Consider the following 18,385-nt stretch of genomic DNA (forward strand, 5'->3'; position numbering starts at 1 on the left):
ACTGCCCTGCTAGCTGTGTGCTGGGATCTGGGAACATGGAGATAAACCAAGTGTGATCTGTGCCCTGGAGCGGGGCTGCCAGCCTTGAGGAGAGAGAGTGTCATGTTGTGATGTTGGCTGCAAAGTGTGGTGGAAGTCCAGGGCAGGGTGACAAGTTCCTGATGCTTATTTTTATTTATTTATTTATTTATGTTTTTTTGAGACAGAATCTTGCTCTGTCAACAGGCTGGAGTGCAATGGCATGATCTTGGCTCACTGCAACCTCCACCTCAGGTTCAAGCGTTTCTCCTGCCTCAGCCTCCCGAGTAACTGGGACTACAAGTGCATGCCACCACGTCCAGCTAATTTTTGTATTTTTAGTAGAGACAGGGTTTCACCACGTTGGCCAGGATGGTCTCCATCTCTTGACCTTGTGATCCGCCTGCCTCGGCCTCCCAAGATGCTGGGATTACAGGCATGAGCCACCACGCCCGGTCTTTTGTTTCCCCCTACCAGCCTACCCGCAGTGAGTTTTCCAGGCTAGGAATCTGCTTTGTGATTTTTAAAAGTTGGGAGTGCAGCCTGCTTCATAGAAGACCTGGGCCATGGAAATCTGGCCTGCACATGGCTGTCTGTAGTGTCCACACCAGCACCTACCTCCCCAGACCAGGGACGCCCCTTCTGGGAAGGGGGAGCACCAGAAAATACTCTGAAGGACCGTGGGATCCTGGGTGAGACGGATTGAATCCTGATTCATCCGCTCTGACCACTCCCCACCCCAGCCTTACTTGTACTGTATATCCAAATCCTATCTAGAAAATCTATACAGAATTCACCAGTATACCCTGCCTTCACAATTCCAAACTGTTGAGCTCCTGCCTGCCTTTCTGCTCCATCTCATCAGAAACCTTCTCACAGCAGGAGTGCTACCCTCTCCCCTTCAGTTGCACAGGATGGATGTGATCCCTAGTTTGTAACCGGAGCCCCTTTGTGAGCAGACCTGGAGACCCCTCCTCATAGAATTACATCATAGAAAGGATGACATAAAGCTCAGCCCAGGCACTCTTGTTAACTCCATGCTTCTGAAAGCCCTCAGCTCCATCAAGCTGTGTTCCTGGACTGCCTGGGAGCCTGTGCCTATGCACTGCTCCATCTCTCCCACGTTTCAGGCTTCATCCACGGCTCTGGGTAAGTGGAATTTGAGATTTCACTGCCCTGACCCCATAGGAGTAGGTTTCTGATGTCAGGATTTACGTATCAATTTATCTGTGGTCTCGTTCGTTTTTAAGATGTATTCATAAACGAAGATCACTGAGCATCCACACTCCCAGGCCTCATGCTGGGGCCGGGGTTAGGAAAATGACAGAGGCATGGCCTCTAGCCCTAGGTAGATGACAGACTTTGGAGGGTAACTGACAAGTAGATGGACAGTTCTGATCAGCCTCAGGATGGCGAGTGCTGGGCTGAGGGTCAGCAGGGGCTGTGGAAAGACTGAGGAATCTTCAGGGAAGCTTTCTCTGAGGAACAATATCTGGCCTGAGCCTTGGAGGATACACAGGGATTTGATAAGTGAAGAGGAAGGAAAAGGCATAAATAAAGGGTAGCTTGTGCAAAGGCACCGAGGCAGATGTGCTGTGGTTCCTGGTGGTTCTGCTGGAATGTGGAGTGTGTGTGCGCATGTGTGCATTTGAGATGGGGAAGCCAAAGAGTGAGACCGGGCACGAGATGAGGCTGGATGGGCTGGATCACGAAGGGGCCCTTGTACGTCATGCCGAGGAGCTTAGAGTTTATCCAGTAGCCATGGGGAGCTATTGAACAGGGTTTTAAGCAGGGGTGCGCCGTGATCAGATTTGCGTGTTAGGAGGATCACCCTGGCAGCCTTGTGGAAGATGGATCGGAAGGTCCAAAGCTGGAGGCAGAGAGATCAGTCAGGATTTCTTGGGATTTTCTCTGTGGTTTTACAAATCTGATGAGGCTATCTGGGGTGGGCCAGGCAGATACGTCAGCCTAGAAAATAGAAGCTCTGGAGAACCGTCTGCAATTTCCAAACCCAGAATTTAATTCCACCTTCACTTGCTGATTACTGAGTCTGCTACCTCTGCCCCAGCCTAAAGGACCAGCTGACCCGTATTTCTACATCTCTGCCCTCCCCGAGGGCCTCAGAACCTGGCGGCCCTCACCGTTTAATCAGAGAGGCTCATGCCTATCTGGGATCTTTGTCCCAAGCCTCCAAGCTTTCTGGGGGCCTGGAATGCCAGCTCAAACATTGTCCTTCCTCTCACACCCGTTGTCTATCCCTGGTGCACAGAGCAGCCATTGAGTGGCTGCACAGGCCTGGCGGGGGGCCCGGGCCAAGTTAGTTACGGGCAGTGGCTTAGTCACGCTTCTAGGGGCCTTTTTTTCTGGGATAAGCCTGTCCTTGTGCTAAGGGCTTTGCTCACACAGCAGCCCAGGTCGTTGCAGCTGCAAAACCCTCTGCCAACCCCAACAGCACACTTCAGAGGGGCCGCCAATGGGAACCGAAACCCAGAGTGACAGCTGAGTCCTGGGGAGTGGAGAGACCCATGGAAGGCAGATGAGAGAGCCTTCCGCCTTCTCTGCTCTGGCTGCTCGGCCTCTGTTTGCAGGTGCACGGCTCAGGCGCTACCCTGGGCCTTTGATTCTGGCCTCTGGAGTCCAGGAGGCCTGGGAAGGCTACACAATCCCCTCCCTCCCCTGGGCCCCATCCTGTGGAAAAGCCAATGACCAGGCTGTGCAGAAGCTCCTTCCAACCCAGGTCCACAGTTCCAGTGCACCGCTGGGAGTCAGCTGATTGCATGCATATATCAAGCACCTGCAGCATAGTCCGGCCTGGGCTAGGTGCATTTATATGCGGTAGTGTCTCATTGCAGGCTGGGCCGTGTCGTCATTGAGAGTCCGGGCTCTGCACACAGACTCTTCCAAACCTTGGCTCTCCTGTTTACCAGCTGTGTGGCTTGGGGAAAACTAGCTAATATGCCTTCCTGTGCCACAGTTTCCTCATCTGTGAAACAGGGATACGATATCTCTACCTTGTTGGATTGGTTTCAGGGTTAAGTGGGATAATATGCGAAGTGTTTAGCTGAGTGCTTGACACACAGGAAGGGCTGAGGAAAGAGCCCCTGCTGCTGTTCCTCCTCCTCCTCCTCCTCATTATTTCTATCATCCTCATTACTCCTCAAGGGCAGAGCTGTTATCCCCATTTTGCAGATGGGGAAGCTGAGGCCCAGCAAGGTTAAGCAAGCTACCCAGTGTGACACAGCTGGCCAGTAACACAGCTGAGATTTAAACCTGGCTTTGTCCAGTGCTCCTGCAACACAGCTGGTCCCTTGGATAAAGCAAGCACAGGGTGAGGGATGTCCCAGCCTGGGAGTGCTGCGTAGTGGACCCTCCTATTACATCCCAGTGTTCTTTCTCCACCTTCCAGATTTCTGCACCAGGAGATGAGGGGCAGTAGAGCCCTGGAATGGAGATGGTCTTGACACCTGGGAAGAAGCTGCAGCTACAGGACCCTGTGGCCACTGGAGATAAGTAATGGTGCCATTTGAACACCTACTGGAAACGGGAAAGGAACTGTGAGTGACCCCAGGCCAGCAGAGGCAGGTGCCAGGAGCCAGGATGCAAGGGTGACGTCTGCGGAGGCCCTGGCCTCCCTCCCGCCTGGGCGCTAGGAGCCATCCCGGGGCTCCAGCCAGGAGCCCTGCTGCCCAGGGGCATGGCCAAACCTTTCTTCCGACTCCAGAAGTTTCTCCGCCGAACACAATTCCTGCTGTTCTTCCTCACGGCTGCCTACCTGATGACCGGCACCCTGCTGCTGCTGCAGCGGGCCCGAGTGGCCCTCCCACAGGGCCCCCGAGCACCTGGTCCCCTGCAGACCTTGCCAGTGGCCGCTGTGGCACTGGGCGTGGGCTTGCTGGACAGCAGAGGACTGCATGACCCTCGAGTCAGCCCAGAGCTGCTGCTGGGCGTGGACATGCTACACAGCCCCCTGACCCGGCCCCGTCCCGGCCCCCGCTGGCTCCGGAGCCGCAACTCGGAGCTGCGTCAGCTGCGTCGTCGCTGGTTCCACCACTTCATGAGTGACTCCCAGGGACCGCCCGCCCTGGGCCCCGAGGCTCCCAGGCCTGCCATCCACAGCCGAGGTAGGCGCTCAGCTGCATTTAGGAGAGCCATTCCCAGGACCCCTGTTCAGGGTCACAGGTTTGGCGTCTTCTTCCTCTCTGCAGGCTCATAGCCTTCACCGCTAGATGGTCCTTTCCTTCTGCTGGGCAGGACAGGGAGGGGCCTGTGACGTGAAGTCCTTTAGGGTTTTGCTCACTCACCAGCTGGAATTCCACAGGACTCAGGGCTGAGATGTTGTGAGCAGGTCACTTAGCACTCCGGCTTTGGATTCAGACAGGCGTTGGCTGGAATCCTGGCCAACTTATTTTATTTTATTTTATTTTATTTTATTATTTTATTTTATTTTATTTTATTTTTTTATCTCAGAGAATCTAGTAGGACAAGTTTCATTGAAAATACGAAAATAGGTTGGGCGCAGTGGCTCACGCCTGTAATCCCAGCACTTTGGGAGACTGAAGCGGGCAGATCACTTGAGGTCAGAAGTTTGGGATTAGCCTGGTTAACATGGTGAAATCCTGTATCTGCTAAAAAATATGAAAATTAGCCAGGTGTCTTGGCACATGCCTGTCATCCCAGCTGCTCAGGAGGCTGAGGTACCAGAATCTCTGGAATCTGGGAAGTGGAGGTTGCCATGAGCGGAGATCGGGCCACTGCACTCCAGCCTGGGAAGGAGACTCTGTCTCAAAAAAAAAAAAAAAAAAAAAAATAGATGTGTCACCAGGTTTGTCTGAAATGGAGCTAAAGACGCCACTCCTGGGCTATTGTGAGAAGCACGTGTGATAACACAGAGGAGTGGGTCACAAAGTGGGGTCCGTGACCAGCAGCATCATCAGCTCCCCCTGGGATCTTGTCACAAATGCAGATTCTCAGATTCTCCCAGAGTTACCCAGTCAGGAGCTCTGGGGTAGGGGCCAGCAGGCTTTGTATTTAACGTTCTCTCCAGGTGAGTCTGGTGCACTCGTAAGCTGAGAACTCCCAGGACAGAGGCCCTGGTGTATGATTTGGGGCTCTAACTGGCAGCTATCATGACTCAATAGAAGCAGCTAATGCATATGGGATTTCCTGTGCACCTGTAAGTCTGCTATTTACAGGTGTTATTATTGTATCACAATTTTACAGGTAAAGAAACCAAGGCATGGAGAATTAAGTGAACTGCCAAAGTTATGCTCTTAGTTTGGGTTCCCTACAAGCAAACCCTGAAACCAGGATTCACATGCATCCAGTATATTTGGGATGTGATCCCCGGGAACACTCGTGGGGGCGTGGGAAGTGGGAGAGGGAAGAGAAGGCAGCCAGTGAAGGGCGTGTTATCAGGCAGGTTACAAATGGGCAACGGGACTTAATCCGGCTGGAGGCTCAGTGCCAGAGCACTCAGAGGACCCCGCTGGAAGTGGCAGGCCTGGGAGACGTGGAAGGGACATGGCGGGGTCTACCATCGTCACACTGCTGGATTCCAGCGTGAGGATAGTCTGGCTCCGGGTTGGAGCTCTTCACGCTGAATCATGCAGACTTTCTCTGCAGGGCGCAGCAAATGTGCCTGGTGCTTGGGGAGCTCCCAGTAAGTGTGGAAGTGTCTGGAGGGTGGCTGAGCTCAGTCAGCTTCTCAGCATCCCGTCACCACCTCGTTGGACCCTGCACCTGAAGTCACAAGAGGAACTGCTCTCTGGACTGTCATAATTAAGGTCGGAGCATAGTCTACCACCTGGCACAATATAAAAGGAGATGAGGCAGGAACGGCACTGGGGCCTGGGTTAGGGAGGGCCACGCGTGCCAGGCCTAGGAGTTTGGCCTCATTTTGATCGTGACGAGAAGGTTCTGTGGAAGAGAACAGAGCCCGAGCTGTCCTTACTTTAGGAGACTGACTAGTAACCCAGTCAAGTGAAGACCGGAGGGCTGTGGGTTCGTGTCGCCGTGGAAGGAAGTTCCTTCAGAAATCATTCAGGCCATAGCACTTGCTGTAGGATTTCTCAGCAAGGCTCATGTGTCAGAAGGGAGAAATGAGGAGCTGATGCTTCAGCTCATTTGACACAGGCATGATTTCTGCAAACTTTCCGCAATGCACCAAGAGACTGCGTCTCTGTGCAGGTTTTATCAGTGTAACTTATTTAGACTAAAGTGTACGTGACCGGCAGGAGTCATGTACATTGCTTGAGAGGAAGCCATGTAAAATGCACACGTTTTGAAAATAGACCTGTGTATTGCCACTTGTTGGGCCTGTGACCTTGGGCATAGTGGGCTCAATTCCTCTCTTCATTGCTTTCATTCCGCACTTACTGAAGAGCCACTGCGTGAGTCTTCATGTGTGCACTTCACTGTGTCCCGGAGGAGCTCAGTCTAGGATATGCACCCAAATAATTTCTATAAAGCACGGCCAAGATATGCTAGAGGCACATGCAAAGGGCCTGTGGACTCAGTCAGAAGTGACCTTTATAACTGACCAGCAGCCTCCCAAAGTGCTAGGATTACAGGCGTGAGCCACCACGCCCGGCCGAGGCGGTGGATCACCTGAGACCAGGAATTCGAGACCAGCCTGGCCAACATGGTGAAACCTGTCTCTACTAAAAATATAAAAATTAGCCAGGTGTGGTGGCACGTGCCTATAATTCCAGCTACTTGGGAGGCTGAGGCAGGAGAATCACTTGAACCCAGGAGGCAGAAGTTGCAGTGAGCCGAGATTGTGGCATTGCACTCCAGCCTGGGTGACAGAGCAAGACCCTGTCTCAAAAAATATATATAATAATAATAAAAATAAAAATATAACTGACGAGCAGAGGGGAGGGCTCAGCCCTGAGTGCAGAGCGTGTATGTCTCAGGGAACCAGTGGCACCCCTTTACTTTAAGTTACCCCTAATGACTTACAGAGGTGATGGAAGGGACTCCAGTAAAAGCAAGAGAGATTGTGGCTAGATATAAGCAGGACTGATATCCACATATATATACCAGTATGGTCTTATCCGTCGTTAAAATAATTGCAATACTTCCAGGTTGGTTGGTAAATGGTTCCTGACCTGGGCCGCTGGGGTGCCTCTACACTCTGGCTACCTCCCCAGTGGCCCCCAGACCTCCCCCTTATCCAGCAAAGAGAGGGTTCATGTGATTCCAGTACCAAATGGTGGCAATTCCGAATGGTCAGTGCCCTCCATAGGTTGTCAAGTATTGTGAATGTGTGCCAGGATTGAAGGAAGAATTTGCTCTCCTTTGAACAGTATAAGAACCAAGTCCGGGGAGGCTTCAGAGAATGGGGGAAGGCAGAGTGCTGACCTGCAAGCCCTCTGCGCCCCTTCCTGTCATGGGGCTCCATGGGCCAAGCACGGCCAGTCGGCCTCACTGGTGGAGAGTAGCCCGCGGCCCAGCCCTCGGGACAGCTGCTGGGGCTGCAAACAAAGCGGGTGTCTCTTTGTGGCCCGGGCAGCCCGCCATCCTCCTGAAAGGGGATCCTGCAAGGCGCGGAAGCTGCAGGAGGCACCATCAATCACTGAGCATTTCATTATACCTTGGACAACATCCATAATGGAATAAAATGTCAGTAAGTTTACTAGGGGAAAAATAGTAACTTCTCCATAGCCAGTTTGTTTTTTATTGATAGTAATTTCCAAAGACATTCCAATATCTTCAAAGCCATCGTTAATAGCCTCACGGAGTGTCCATTTTGATGTGCAAATGAACAGATGCAGAGTCACAGACAATAAGGCAATGCCTCCATTTCAGCCGAAAGTAATAAATCCGCCTCAGAATGGGTCCCAGTGTATCCTCGGAAGTTCTTTCTTTCCTGAACATTCTCGCCTCTGTCGGGGAGTTAGAAAAGCTGTTCGTTCTGCGTCCAGATAAGAGAGCTCGCCTCCTCCTCACAAACAGAGGGGCCGTCTGTGTCTCAGGCCCCTTGCTGCACGCTGAGACGGGGCCAGCCAGGCCCGGGCTCACCCTCCATCAAATGGCCGGCTGGTCACAGGTGAGCCAGTCCTTGTTTCCAGAAGAACCAGAGCCTGACTGCTTGAAACAATGTTTTTTTCTCTCTTTTATTAATGTGTTAATTATTCAGCCAATATTTACTGATCCATCCATCACACATCCCAGGTTAGAGTGTTGGATCAGAATAATAATGGCTGTTACTTATTTGAACATCTGTTATGTGCCAAGCATTGTATTGTATAGACATACATCTGTTATCTCATTTAATTTAATCTTCAAACAGCCTTATGATGTAAGTGGTGCTATCACTGTTTTAATGATGAAGAATTTGAGTTTCAGGGAAGAAAAGTAATTTGAATGTTTTCATTATTAATAACAATATAGTAACGGTAAAAACAATCGCTGCTGAGTAATGACTGCATGCCAAGCCTTGTGTTAGACATTTCACATGTGTTACCTTATGGAATTTGCACAACTACCTCGTGGAATTGGAACCATATTCCCATTTTATAGATGGAGAAGTTGAGGCTCAGAGAGAGGCAGCCGCACATCCCAGGTGGCACAGCCAGATAGTGGTGGAGCCTATTCCCAAAGGCTGTTTCCATCCACTTGCCCAGAAGCTTGTGCAGCCTGGGAAGCACGCACAGCAACATGCAGTCTCAGCCTGGGAAGGTCTTGAGCCCAAGCACCTTGAAAACCTTGTGGTTAATTTCCCATCTATAGTGATAAATGTTTAATAATCCTGAGCTTATGCTTTGGCTGTTTAATTGAAAACTGAAATGGAACTTCTTTGCTGAGCAACCCATCACACATTTCTCAAATATTAGTTTTCTTTTGCTAAGTAGGCAGGTGGAGGAGAAGGATTCACTCTCACTGACGTGGGTGAAAACTCCATGCAGTGGTCCATGCTGGTGGCAGTGGACCTGAGACTTACAGAAGGAGAGAGATGCACGTGGGGCTGCATGTCTGAGCAGCGGAGGGCGATAGCATGTGCCTGTGGGCATGGCCACATGTGCTGGTGGGTGTCCCCAGATGAAGGTGACCTCAAGAGGCTCAGAGCCTGGCAGGGAGCCAGGCAAACATTGGAGAAAGTGGCTGTTGTTCCCTCCTCAGCCCTGGGGTTCTCTGGTCTGAGGGTCTTCTGGGTCCCTTGGGTCTTGGTGTGGTGGGGAGTCCTGTCTCCTGCCATCTTGTTTGTTCTCCTCTGATTTGCCTTAACCTAGGGCCCAGGATATTGCACCTTGGTGCACTCAATAAGACCATCCCCGCCTTCATATATATGTGTGTGTATATATATGTGTGTGTGTGTGTGTGTGTATATATGTGTGTATATATATATGTGTGTGTATATATATGTATTTATGTACTTCGTGCATTACTGATAGTCCCCATGAATAATAGTTATATATAATGTATATGAATAAATAAATATATATGAATAAATAATTATAGTACATATATAGTATATATATTACATATATGCACATATATATAGTACATATACAGTATATATATATAGTATATATATATATATTCAGACAGAGTCTTGCTCTGTCGCCCAGACTGGAGTGCAGTGGCATGATCCCGGCTCACTGCAACCTCCACCTCCCTGGTTCAAGTGATTCTCCTGCCTCAGCCTCCTGAGTAGCTGGGATTACAGGCATGCACCACCAATATATATATATATATTTTTTTGTATTTTTAGTAGAGACGGGATCTCACCATGTTGGCCAGGATGGTCTCAAACTCCTGACCTCAAGTGATCCGCCTGCTTCAGTCCCCCAAAGTGCTGGGATTACAGGTGTAAGCCACCAGGCCTGACCCCAGCCTTTGTATTTAGGCTCTCGGCTCCTAACTTTGCACCCTCCAGGCATGTCAGCATGGTTTTTAGGAGCTGGGACCCACCGTTCACAGTCAGGCGTGGACGTTGACATTGCGCCTATCCCTGGTGAGTCACCGGGGCGTCACCAGCTCTGGTAAAGGTGTGATTCCTGCCTTCTAGGAGCCTTCAATCATGCTGCAGAGAGGGGACGCACAGTGTAAAAGATATATATTTGGAGCTGGAGTCTTGCTCTGTCGCCAGGCTGGAGTTCAGTGGCACCATCTCGGCTCACCGCAACCTCTGCCTCCCAGGTTCCAGCAATTCTCTTGCCCCAGCCTCCCGAGTAGCTGGGACTATAGGCGTGTGCTACCACACCAGGCTAATTTTTGTATTTTTAGTAGAAATGGGGTTTCACCATGTTGACCATGCTGGTCTTGAACTGCTGACCTCAGGTGATCCACCCACTTCAGCCTCCCAAAGTGCTGGGATTACAGGCACAAGCCACTGCACCCGGCCAGGTGTAAAAGATTTTTGACTCCAACAGCTAATGGCAAGGTGTAGATGGTGGACGAGTTTTTCAAGCACAGCATATAAAAACCCAGAGAAAGGGGAGGCCACCGTGCGCTGGCATGGTCAGGGTCGGAGATGTAAGGCCTGAGGACAGGCGGGAAGCAAAGGGTAGGTAGGAAGGATGAGCAGTGACAGGCCCAAACCTGGGGGCAGGAGACATGAGCCTGAGCAAGGAGAGGCAGTGTGGGTGGGCACATATCTGTTCAACAGGTGAGGAAACCGTAGCACAGAAGGTTGAAGTTATTTAGCGAGGGCAGAGGTGGAATTAAATGTGGCGTTTACTGTCAGAGTCTCACTCTGTCATGCAGGCTGGAGTGCAGTGGCACGATCCTGGCTCACTGCAACCTCCGCCTCCCAGGTTCAAGTGATTCTCCTGCCTCAGCCTCTGGAGTAGCTGGGATTACAGCTGTGTGCCACGACACCCAGCTAATTTTTTATTTTTTTTATTTTTTTTTATTTTTAGTTGAGACAGGGTTTCACCATGTTGACCATGCTGGTCTTGAACTCCTGATCTCAAGTGATCCACCCGCCCCGGCCTCCCAAAGTGCTGGGATTACAGGTGTGAGCCACCACGCCCAGCCCCCGCCTTTGTATTTTGGCTCTCTGCTAAATACAAAGAAAAGTCACTCCCTGATTAGGGGCCAGAAGCGGATGGTTGGCAGGCTTCCTCCCCTAGGCCACTCAGTGGTGCCCCGGCTCCCCCAGCCGCTGCCCCGGACCAGGCTCTTGGCAGGAACAAAGACAGTCTCCCTTGCCCTCATGGAGCACCCAGGCCTGTGGACCATCGGGACTTTTCTCCTCACGGAAAAGCCGCTTGGGAGCCGCTGGGAGGCTGCTGGGAGGCCTTGGGCGTGTTACTTCCCAGAGACAGCCTAATTTCTCTGGAGGCAGCGGCGCGCGCCCCAGATGACATGAACAAGCCGAAGGCAGCCCTTCCTGGGGAGCCGTGCGGTGCCTTTATCACAGGTGCCCGATCCAGATCTCGGCGCAGCTATTGTGGGTGTGCGTTCACAGCTTGGGGGCTGTGTGACGGCGTGTTTGCAGCTTCCCGTGCCGCTCCTTCAAAACACTGGTGCACGTGACATTTACGTGCCTACCCGCGTTTGCATCGGGACTGCCATCTCCGAGCTTCTCTGCGCATCTCTGGGAGATGTCTCCCTCCCTCGGGGTGGCAGGGCAGGGCTGTGAGACACTCTCGCTGGCGCGGGCACAGCTGGCTTCTCACTGCCACTGCAGCGTGGGTGTCCCCAGCCTCCCCTTCCAGGGATGTGTGCAGGTGACCAGCCTGGAGAGGCCTCTGCGGTCACTTGGCCCTGCTGTTTCCCACACAGGACGCTTTCTCCTTTTTTTTTTTTTTTCTGAGGTGGAGTCTTGCTCTGTTGCCCAGGCTGGAGTGCAGCGGGGTAATCTTGGCTCACTACAAGCTCCACCTCCCGGGTTCACGCCATTCTCCTGCCTCAGCCTCCCGAGTAGCTGGGACTACAGGCGCCCGCCATCTCGCCCGGCTAGTTTTTTTTTTTTTTTGTATTTTTTAGTAGAGACGGGGTTTCACCGTGTTAGCCAGGATGGTCTCGATCTCCTGACCTCGTGATCCGCCCGTCTCGGCCTCCCAAAGTGCTGGGATTACAGGCTGCTTTCTCCTACTCTTAACAGACTCTGCGGACACACTCCGGAGATGGGGCCTTACTCCCTCTTGGGATGACAGACTTTATCTTGAGACAGCTTTCCCCATTTGAAAGCTCTTCCTTGAATTTGCTAAAATTAAACTTGCCCTACGTGATTTCTTCTCTTTGGCCCACAAGGAGGCAAGGACCCTGTTTCTCAGGACACTTGCCAAGGTAGAGAGGCTGCTCTGAGCCCAGGGAGGGCAGGGCTGGAGAGGAGGGGTGGAGTCCATGAGAGGTAATCCAGCCTTCCCAACTTGTGAGTTGGGGGCAGTGGAAGAAAGCAGTGGTCAGGCTGACGCCAGGCTCCTGGCAGAGCTGTCTGGGTGGACAGTGGGCCATTAATTAAGAGAAAATGGGCAGGAAACAAACAAGAGGGAAGTGTCGGATGCTCCCTTAACTCAGCACTGAGGGGGAGGTTGCCTGCAGCACTCATCCCCCGGGTTTCTCTGAGAAGTGGCCCTGGCCAGGAAGGGAGAGGTTGCCCTGGCTTTTCCTAAGGGTGGGCCCGTGATTCCTGGGCCTCTGGTCTCAGCCATGCTTCCCTTTCTGCAGGCACCTACGTTGGATGCTTCAGTGATGATGGCCACGAGAGGACTCTGAAAGGAGCTGTGTTTTATGACTTGAGAAAGATGACTGTCTCCCACTGCCAGGATGCGTGTGCTGAGCGGTAAGTGCTGGGGTCCTGGACTATTGATTCTAGTGGGAGGAAGGTCCAGGGACAGTTCCAGAATGGGGAGGCATATCAGCTACCAGTTAGCTGTCATAGCATAATTAGAACGCACTGATCAGATCCCAGTTGTCCAGAAGAAAGAAAGTTTGTTGGCAGATGGCCTGGGTGCTGGGAGCTGGATGCTGGATGCTGGATGCTGGATGCTGGGTGATGGCCTGGGTGCTGAGAGCTGGGTGATGGCCTAGTGCTGGGAGTTGGGTGATGACCTGGGTGCTGGGAACTTGGGTGCTAGTGCTGAGTGCAGGGAGATGCGACTTCCATTCCAGCCATAGCAGGGACTCAGCGTGTGACTTTGGTGAGTTCTTTTCCTTCCCTGGCACTCCGTTTACTTATATGTTTTACAATAAGATAAAGGGCTTTAACTGAGATTTCTCTGAGAGGATCTTTCCAGCTCTGGTAGGAAAATTATTTTCACCTTGTGTGTATAACAAGGTTTACTTTTTCTGATACTTCCAGCTCACCCAGTTGTTGCGAGATACTTGTCACTTGCCAGGGCAAAGTTCCCTAATGTCAAGGCCCTCACAATTGACTGTGTGTGTGTGTGTGTGTGTATGTGTACACACACGCATCTGAGAGAGGTGGGTTAAACAGAATCAGACTTCACTCTTCACTTATTTATCCCACAGATTTTTTTCACCTTTGTTATGTGACATAAATTCTTTCCACAGTCGGCTAGGTAGCAATGGGTTATCCCCATTTTACAGATGGAGAAAGTGAGGCTGGGGAAAGAAAAGACAAGGTCCTTACGTAAACATACATCATAGTCTAGATAAAGTGGAAACAGGATGATACATTCTCTTTTTAGTCTCCTAATAGATCAGGAAACTGAGACTCGGAGATGGTAAGTGACATTTGGGGTCTCACCGCTAGGACGTGGTCAAACGGGGACTTGAAGCTTGTGTTTGGATTTTCAGTCTGGGCTTTTCACATCTCGATCCACTGATTTGAAAGTGTTGACTGCTTTCTGTAGTTGGAGTTCTGTGTGATTCACTGTGGGTTCCATTTCCAACCTTTCTTTACCTGCAGTGTGACAACTAGGTAAAAGTAAGTAGAGAAATGGCTGTGGAGGTGGAGGCTGTGTGTAACAAGACGTGACATGTGGCAGGCAATTCAGACCAGCTCATGGCCACTCACCAGGGTAAACTGTTAAATTTTTAGAGTTGTTGTGAGCCCATTATAAAACCATTGGTAGCTTAAAATATTCTACAGTGGGAGTGTTTACACCACAGAAATTGGCAAACAGTACAAACCAGAGCTCTCCCTGTCACATACTGAGAACCAGTTTACAGGCACATCACAGATTTAGACCCATTATAACCTGTAACCATGGCACCCTGCAGGGCTGAACTCAGGGCTGGTGAGAGGGAGCAATGGGGCTGGTTCCATTAGTTTATCACAAAGCAAAGACTGTTCCCTGAACTTAGCCAGGTGACCCTTGAGTCTGGCTGGAGACTGATTCCTAAGGCCAGCCATAGGCTGATGGCTGTAGCCCCTGTCTGCCTGTTCACCCAGGCCCAAACTCAGCTTCAAGTCCAGCCCATATCCCGACTCCAGACCCAGTTGCCATTGCATGACCACGTAAATCCTCTCCACAGTCTGCCAGGTAGCAATGAGTTATCCCTCTTAGATGGATGGAGAATCTGAGGCAGGAGAAAGAAAACACAAGGTCCTTACTTAAACATACTTTCTAGTCTAGATCAAGCTGAAACAGCCTGCAGTTTAGACCCCAGCCCTAGCTCTGGGCCAAGGTCCGGACTCACCCAGGCCCTGTCTCCCTTCAGGTCCTATGTCTACGCCGGCTTGGAGGCCGGGGCGGAGTGTTACTGCGGGAACCGGCTGCCAGCGACGAGCGTCGGGCTGGAAGAGTGTAGCCATGAGTGCAAAGGCGAGAAGGGCTCTGTGTGTGGCGCTGTGGACCGGCTCTCCGTGTACCGTGTAGACGAGCTGCAGCCGGGCTCCAGGAAGCGTGAGTGTGCCAGCCTCTCCCTGAGCTCTGTCCATCCCACTCACTCCGGCTGCCCATCTCCCACAACCTCTCATTCCAAACTACCTGGGCAGAACCTGTGCCAACCTCAGCCCTCCCTTCTCTATTGCCATCACTGGACAGGCTCCTGGCAGGGCGGGGATGGGGCTAGGGTCCATCAAAGGCTTAATTGCTTGAGTTCCTCACTGAAGCATACCTTTGCTTGTCCCCTGCGGGAGAGATAGACTGATTAGGAGGCCTGGGTATGCCTCAGACATGCTGTGTGGCCTCCAGCAGTTTACTGCCCCTCTCTGAGCTATAGTCTATTTTGCAAATTGCAGAGGGAGACCTAGATTTCTTTCTTTTTTTTAAATTTTTATATTTTATTTTTGAGATAGAGTCTCACTCTGTCACCCAGGCCAGGCTAGAGTGCAGTGCCACGATTTCGGCTCACTGCAGCCTCCACCTCTCAGGTTCAAACAATTCTCCTGCTTCAGCCTCCCGAGGAGCTGGGATTACAGGCACCTGCCACCACACCCGGCTAATGTTTTTTATATTTTTAGTAGAGACAGGGTTTCACCATGTTGGCCAGGCTGGTCTTGAATTACTGACCTCAGGTGATCTGCCTGTCTTAGCCTCTCAAAGGGCTGGGATTGCAGGCGTGAGCCATGCACCCAGCCGGGAGACCTAGATTTCTAGCAATGGTGTGAGTCAGACAATCAGAAAATTCCCTAACTATAAAGCACCTAGAAATGCTGCGTAACATTTAGCAAACATTATTGTAAATGCATAGCTGAACTAGCAGGAAAGTAAGACAATCCCTTGGATCCAGAAATGAAGAAAGAACAAAGAGCCACAGTGGAGAGAGTTAGAGATACGCTGTGTGGCCCTGGGGCTCGGCGGAGGGAAGCCACCAGGCTGGGTGGCCACTCAGTTTAGATCTTAATGTCTAAGCAGGATAGGGAAGGAGGCCTTGGGCTTCACAGGGCAAGGAATTGGATTGAAACTTCTGTATACAGTGGGATTCAATTTCACTGAAATGTAGATCAGCAAAAGTTTAGATGAAAAAAAAAACATCTCCCACCCATTCAGAGAGTTAGAACAAAGCTTGTCTGTCTTGACCTGAGTTCAGGTGAAGATAAATGTCTTCCTAAGAATTTGTAACCACCGCACAGGCTTGCATTTGTATGCATTTGGGGGTTCGAATTTATATGATCTGCCTGAAAGTTTCCACATAAAAGTTGGCCCTGGGCCACCTGGAGGTTCTGGCAGAGCCAAATGCAGTGTCCCCTCGGGAGCTGTGCCACCAGCCCAAGCGTAGGGGTGCCCAGAGGCGAATTCTCACTGAGTGCTGAGTTCAAAGTGGTGGAACTCACGAGGAAACATTCAACCAAGCTGACACGTCAGGCAGCAAGATTGGACTCCGAGGAATTTCAGTGCAAAGGGCTAGCAAATAGAGATGGCCCTGAAGGGGCCCAACTCAAAGGAGGAGTTGGAAACTCAGATTTGTCCTCACTGCAAATGATGAGCACAAATCCACTTTCTCTAATCACAGAAGGCTCCTTGATAAAATAATAGGGCTGTGCACCGTTGCACATGCTGGGGACCGTTCTCTTCATGATTGGGAGAGGCAGGTTGGGAAGGAGTCAGAGCCTGGGAGACCACCCCCACCACTGACAAGGGTAGGGCAGCGGTGATGGAGGCCGAGGCACAGCCCTGGGTCCAGGCTTGCTGACTCATGGACACGACCGCCTCTGGTCATGCCCTAGTAACAGGGCTCCAGGAGAGCTGACGGATTACTTCAAGAATGGGGCAGAGCCCAGGTATGGGATCAGCTGGGCATGGTGGCTCATGCCTGTAATCCCAGCACTTTGGGAGGCCAAGGCGGGCAGATCACGAGGTCAGGAGGTCGAGACCAGCCTGACCAACATGGTGAAACCCCTTCTCTACTAAAAATACAAAAATTAGCTGGACGTGGTGGCAGGCACCTGTAATCCCAGCTACTCAGGAGGCTGAGGTGGGAGAATCAATTGAACCTGGGAGACAGAGGTTGCAGTGAGCCGAGATCACGCCATTGTACTCCAGCCTGAGTGACAGAGTGAGACTCTGTCACACACACACACACACACACACACACACAAAAGAGGTGTTGGATCAAAAGCTAAGGCTTCACAGGGATTCTGGGAGGGCTGTCCTAGCAGGGAATGGGTTTTCCAAGCAGCACAGAAGCCGAGCCCTGATAACTGTGGCTGAACCTAAAAGCCAGCCTGGCTGGCAACTATCTGTGTGGTCACAGTGCCAGGGAGAGCTGCTCCGTGTTTGACCCCAGCTGACCTTAGGTGCCTCTTGCATTCAAACAGGATGTGTCTGGGAGCTCAGGGGTCCAGATGGGGCAATGGAGACAGGGGTGGAGAAACTGACAACACGCCGTTTAGCTTACGGGTTCACCAGTGACACCATTAACTCGACAGTTTCTCATCGACACCTACTCTGCCAGGCCCTGACCTCACCCAGAGGTTCGCCATGGCATATGGGCAGAGTCCTGTCCTGCCACTTGGACATCCAAATAGGCTTCCTGAAGACCAAACTGCTCCACGCTGGCTTCTTGGAGCTTTTATTTCTTTGGTTTCAAACAACATTCCTGCCCCCAGGTAAGACCAATTCTATATGTAGACTCCTGGTGGCCCTCCCAGCCCCACCTGCCTGCCCAGTCATTGGTTCTGAGAGGCAGTTTTTTTGCTTTAGGTCACCCATGGATTAAGAGACAGATGGTCCAATCATTCAAGCCAGCCCTAGATCCGGAGTTGGCTGGACTTGCTGTCATGGTTAGTGTTGAAGATGGTGTCCTAGCTGCCCCTTTCGGCAGGCTGTGGAGCGCCTTGTGAGGTACCCTTGCCTTCCTGCCCCCTTCTTGAGGGGAGGAACTGACAGGATCAAGAGGTGACCACGTGACCACCACTGTGAGCTGCAGCTTCTGCCAGCAAGGAACATTCACAAGGAGTAAGACTCACGAATGTGCTCCCCAGATTGGAATCAGAGTGGGTTCTGAGCAAGTCATCAACGTCTTCGCCTTGGAGGCATCATTCTGCCCCAAGTGGCCCTCAGGCTCCCACCTGGGGAGTGAGGGAGACCGGACTGTACCAGGTGACAACCTGTGTCCTGAGAGTTGCATCAGAGGCAGCCAAGGCTTCCTTCTTTAGCGGCTCACGGATCGTTCACCTGTTGCAGTATACGCAGTGCCTTCCTGCTTTATCTTATTCAGTTCATTCATTCGCTCAGCACATAGTGGGTGCCTGCTGTGTGTCAGGATCGGGGCTGGGTGTGGGAAACACGGGGTCACCCAGGATGTAGCCTCCCCTCAGGAGCTGTGTTCTGGAGGCCTCGTGGCCCCCTTTTGTCCCTCCCTGTGGCCCGGGGCTTGCTGGAATCTTGATCCCTCCCCCATGTCTGGATCATGCCTGCCCTGCTGACTGTCCCCATTGTCTGTTCTACCCCTGTGGAGCTGGTTGAGGACCAGTGCGCAGTCCATTGCAATGTTTGTTCTTTGAGGCTCCAATCATGCCAAAGAACAGGAAAGACTTTTGTAAGCCCAGCACCTGCCACCA

At 51.7% G+C, this 18,385-nt stretch overlaps 1 protein-coding gene across 1 annotated transcript in view; it reads left to right on the forward strand.

Moving 5' to 3' along the window:
- The first annotated feature begins 1,040 nt into the window (after positions 1-1,040).
- Positions 1,041-18,385, forward strand: part of WSCD1 (WSC domain containing 1) — a 49,123-nt gene continuing 31,778 nt past the window's right edge. The window contains exons 1-6 of the mRNA XM_011958626.1: positions 1,041-1,167; positions 3,425-4,139; positions 12,640-12,754; positions 14,599-14,789; positions 17,252-17,431; positions 17,697-17,924. Of these exons, the coding sequence (XP_011814016.1) occupies positions 3,713-4,139; positions 12,640-12,754; positions 14,599-14,789; positions 17,252-17,431; positions 17,697-17,924 (1,141 nt within the window). The 5' untranslated portion in view covers positions 1,041-1,167; positions 3,425-3,712. The remainder of the gene's footprint in view (positions 1,168-3,424; positions 4,140-12,639; positions 12,755-14,598; positions 14,790-17,251; positions 17,432-17,696; positions 17,925-18,385) is intronic.

This window comes from Colobus angolensis, unplaced genomic scaffold (assembly GCF_000951035.1).
Source record: "Colobus angolensis palliatus isolate OR3802 unplaced genomic scaffold, Cang.pa_1.0 Scaffold47, whole genome shotgun sequence".
Lineage (NCBI taxonomy): Eukaryota > Metazoa > Chordata > Mammalia > Primates > Cercopithecidae > Colobus > Colobus angolensis.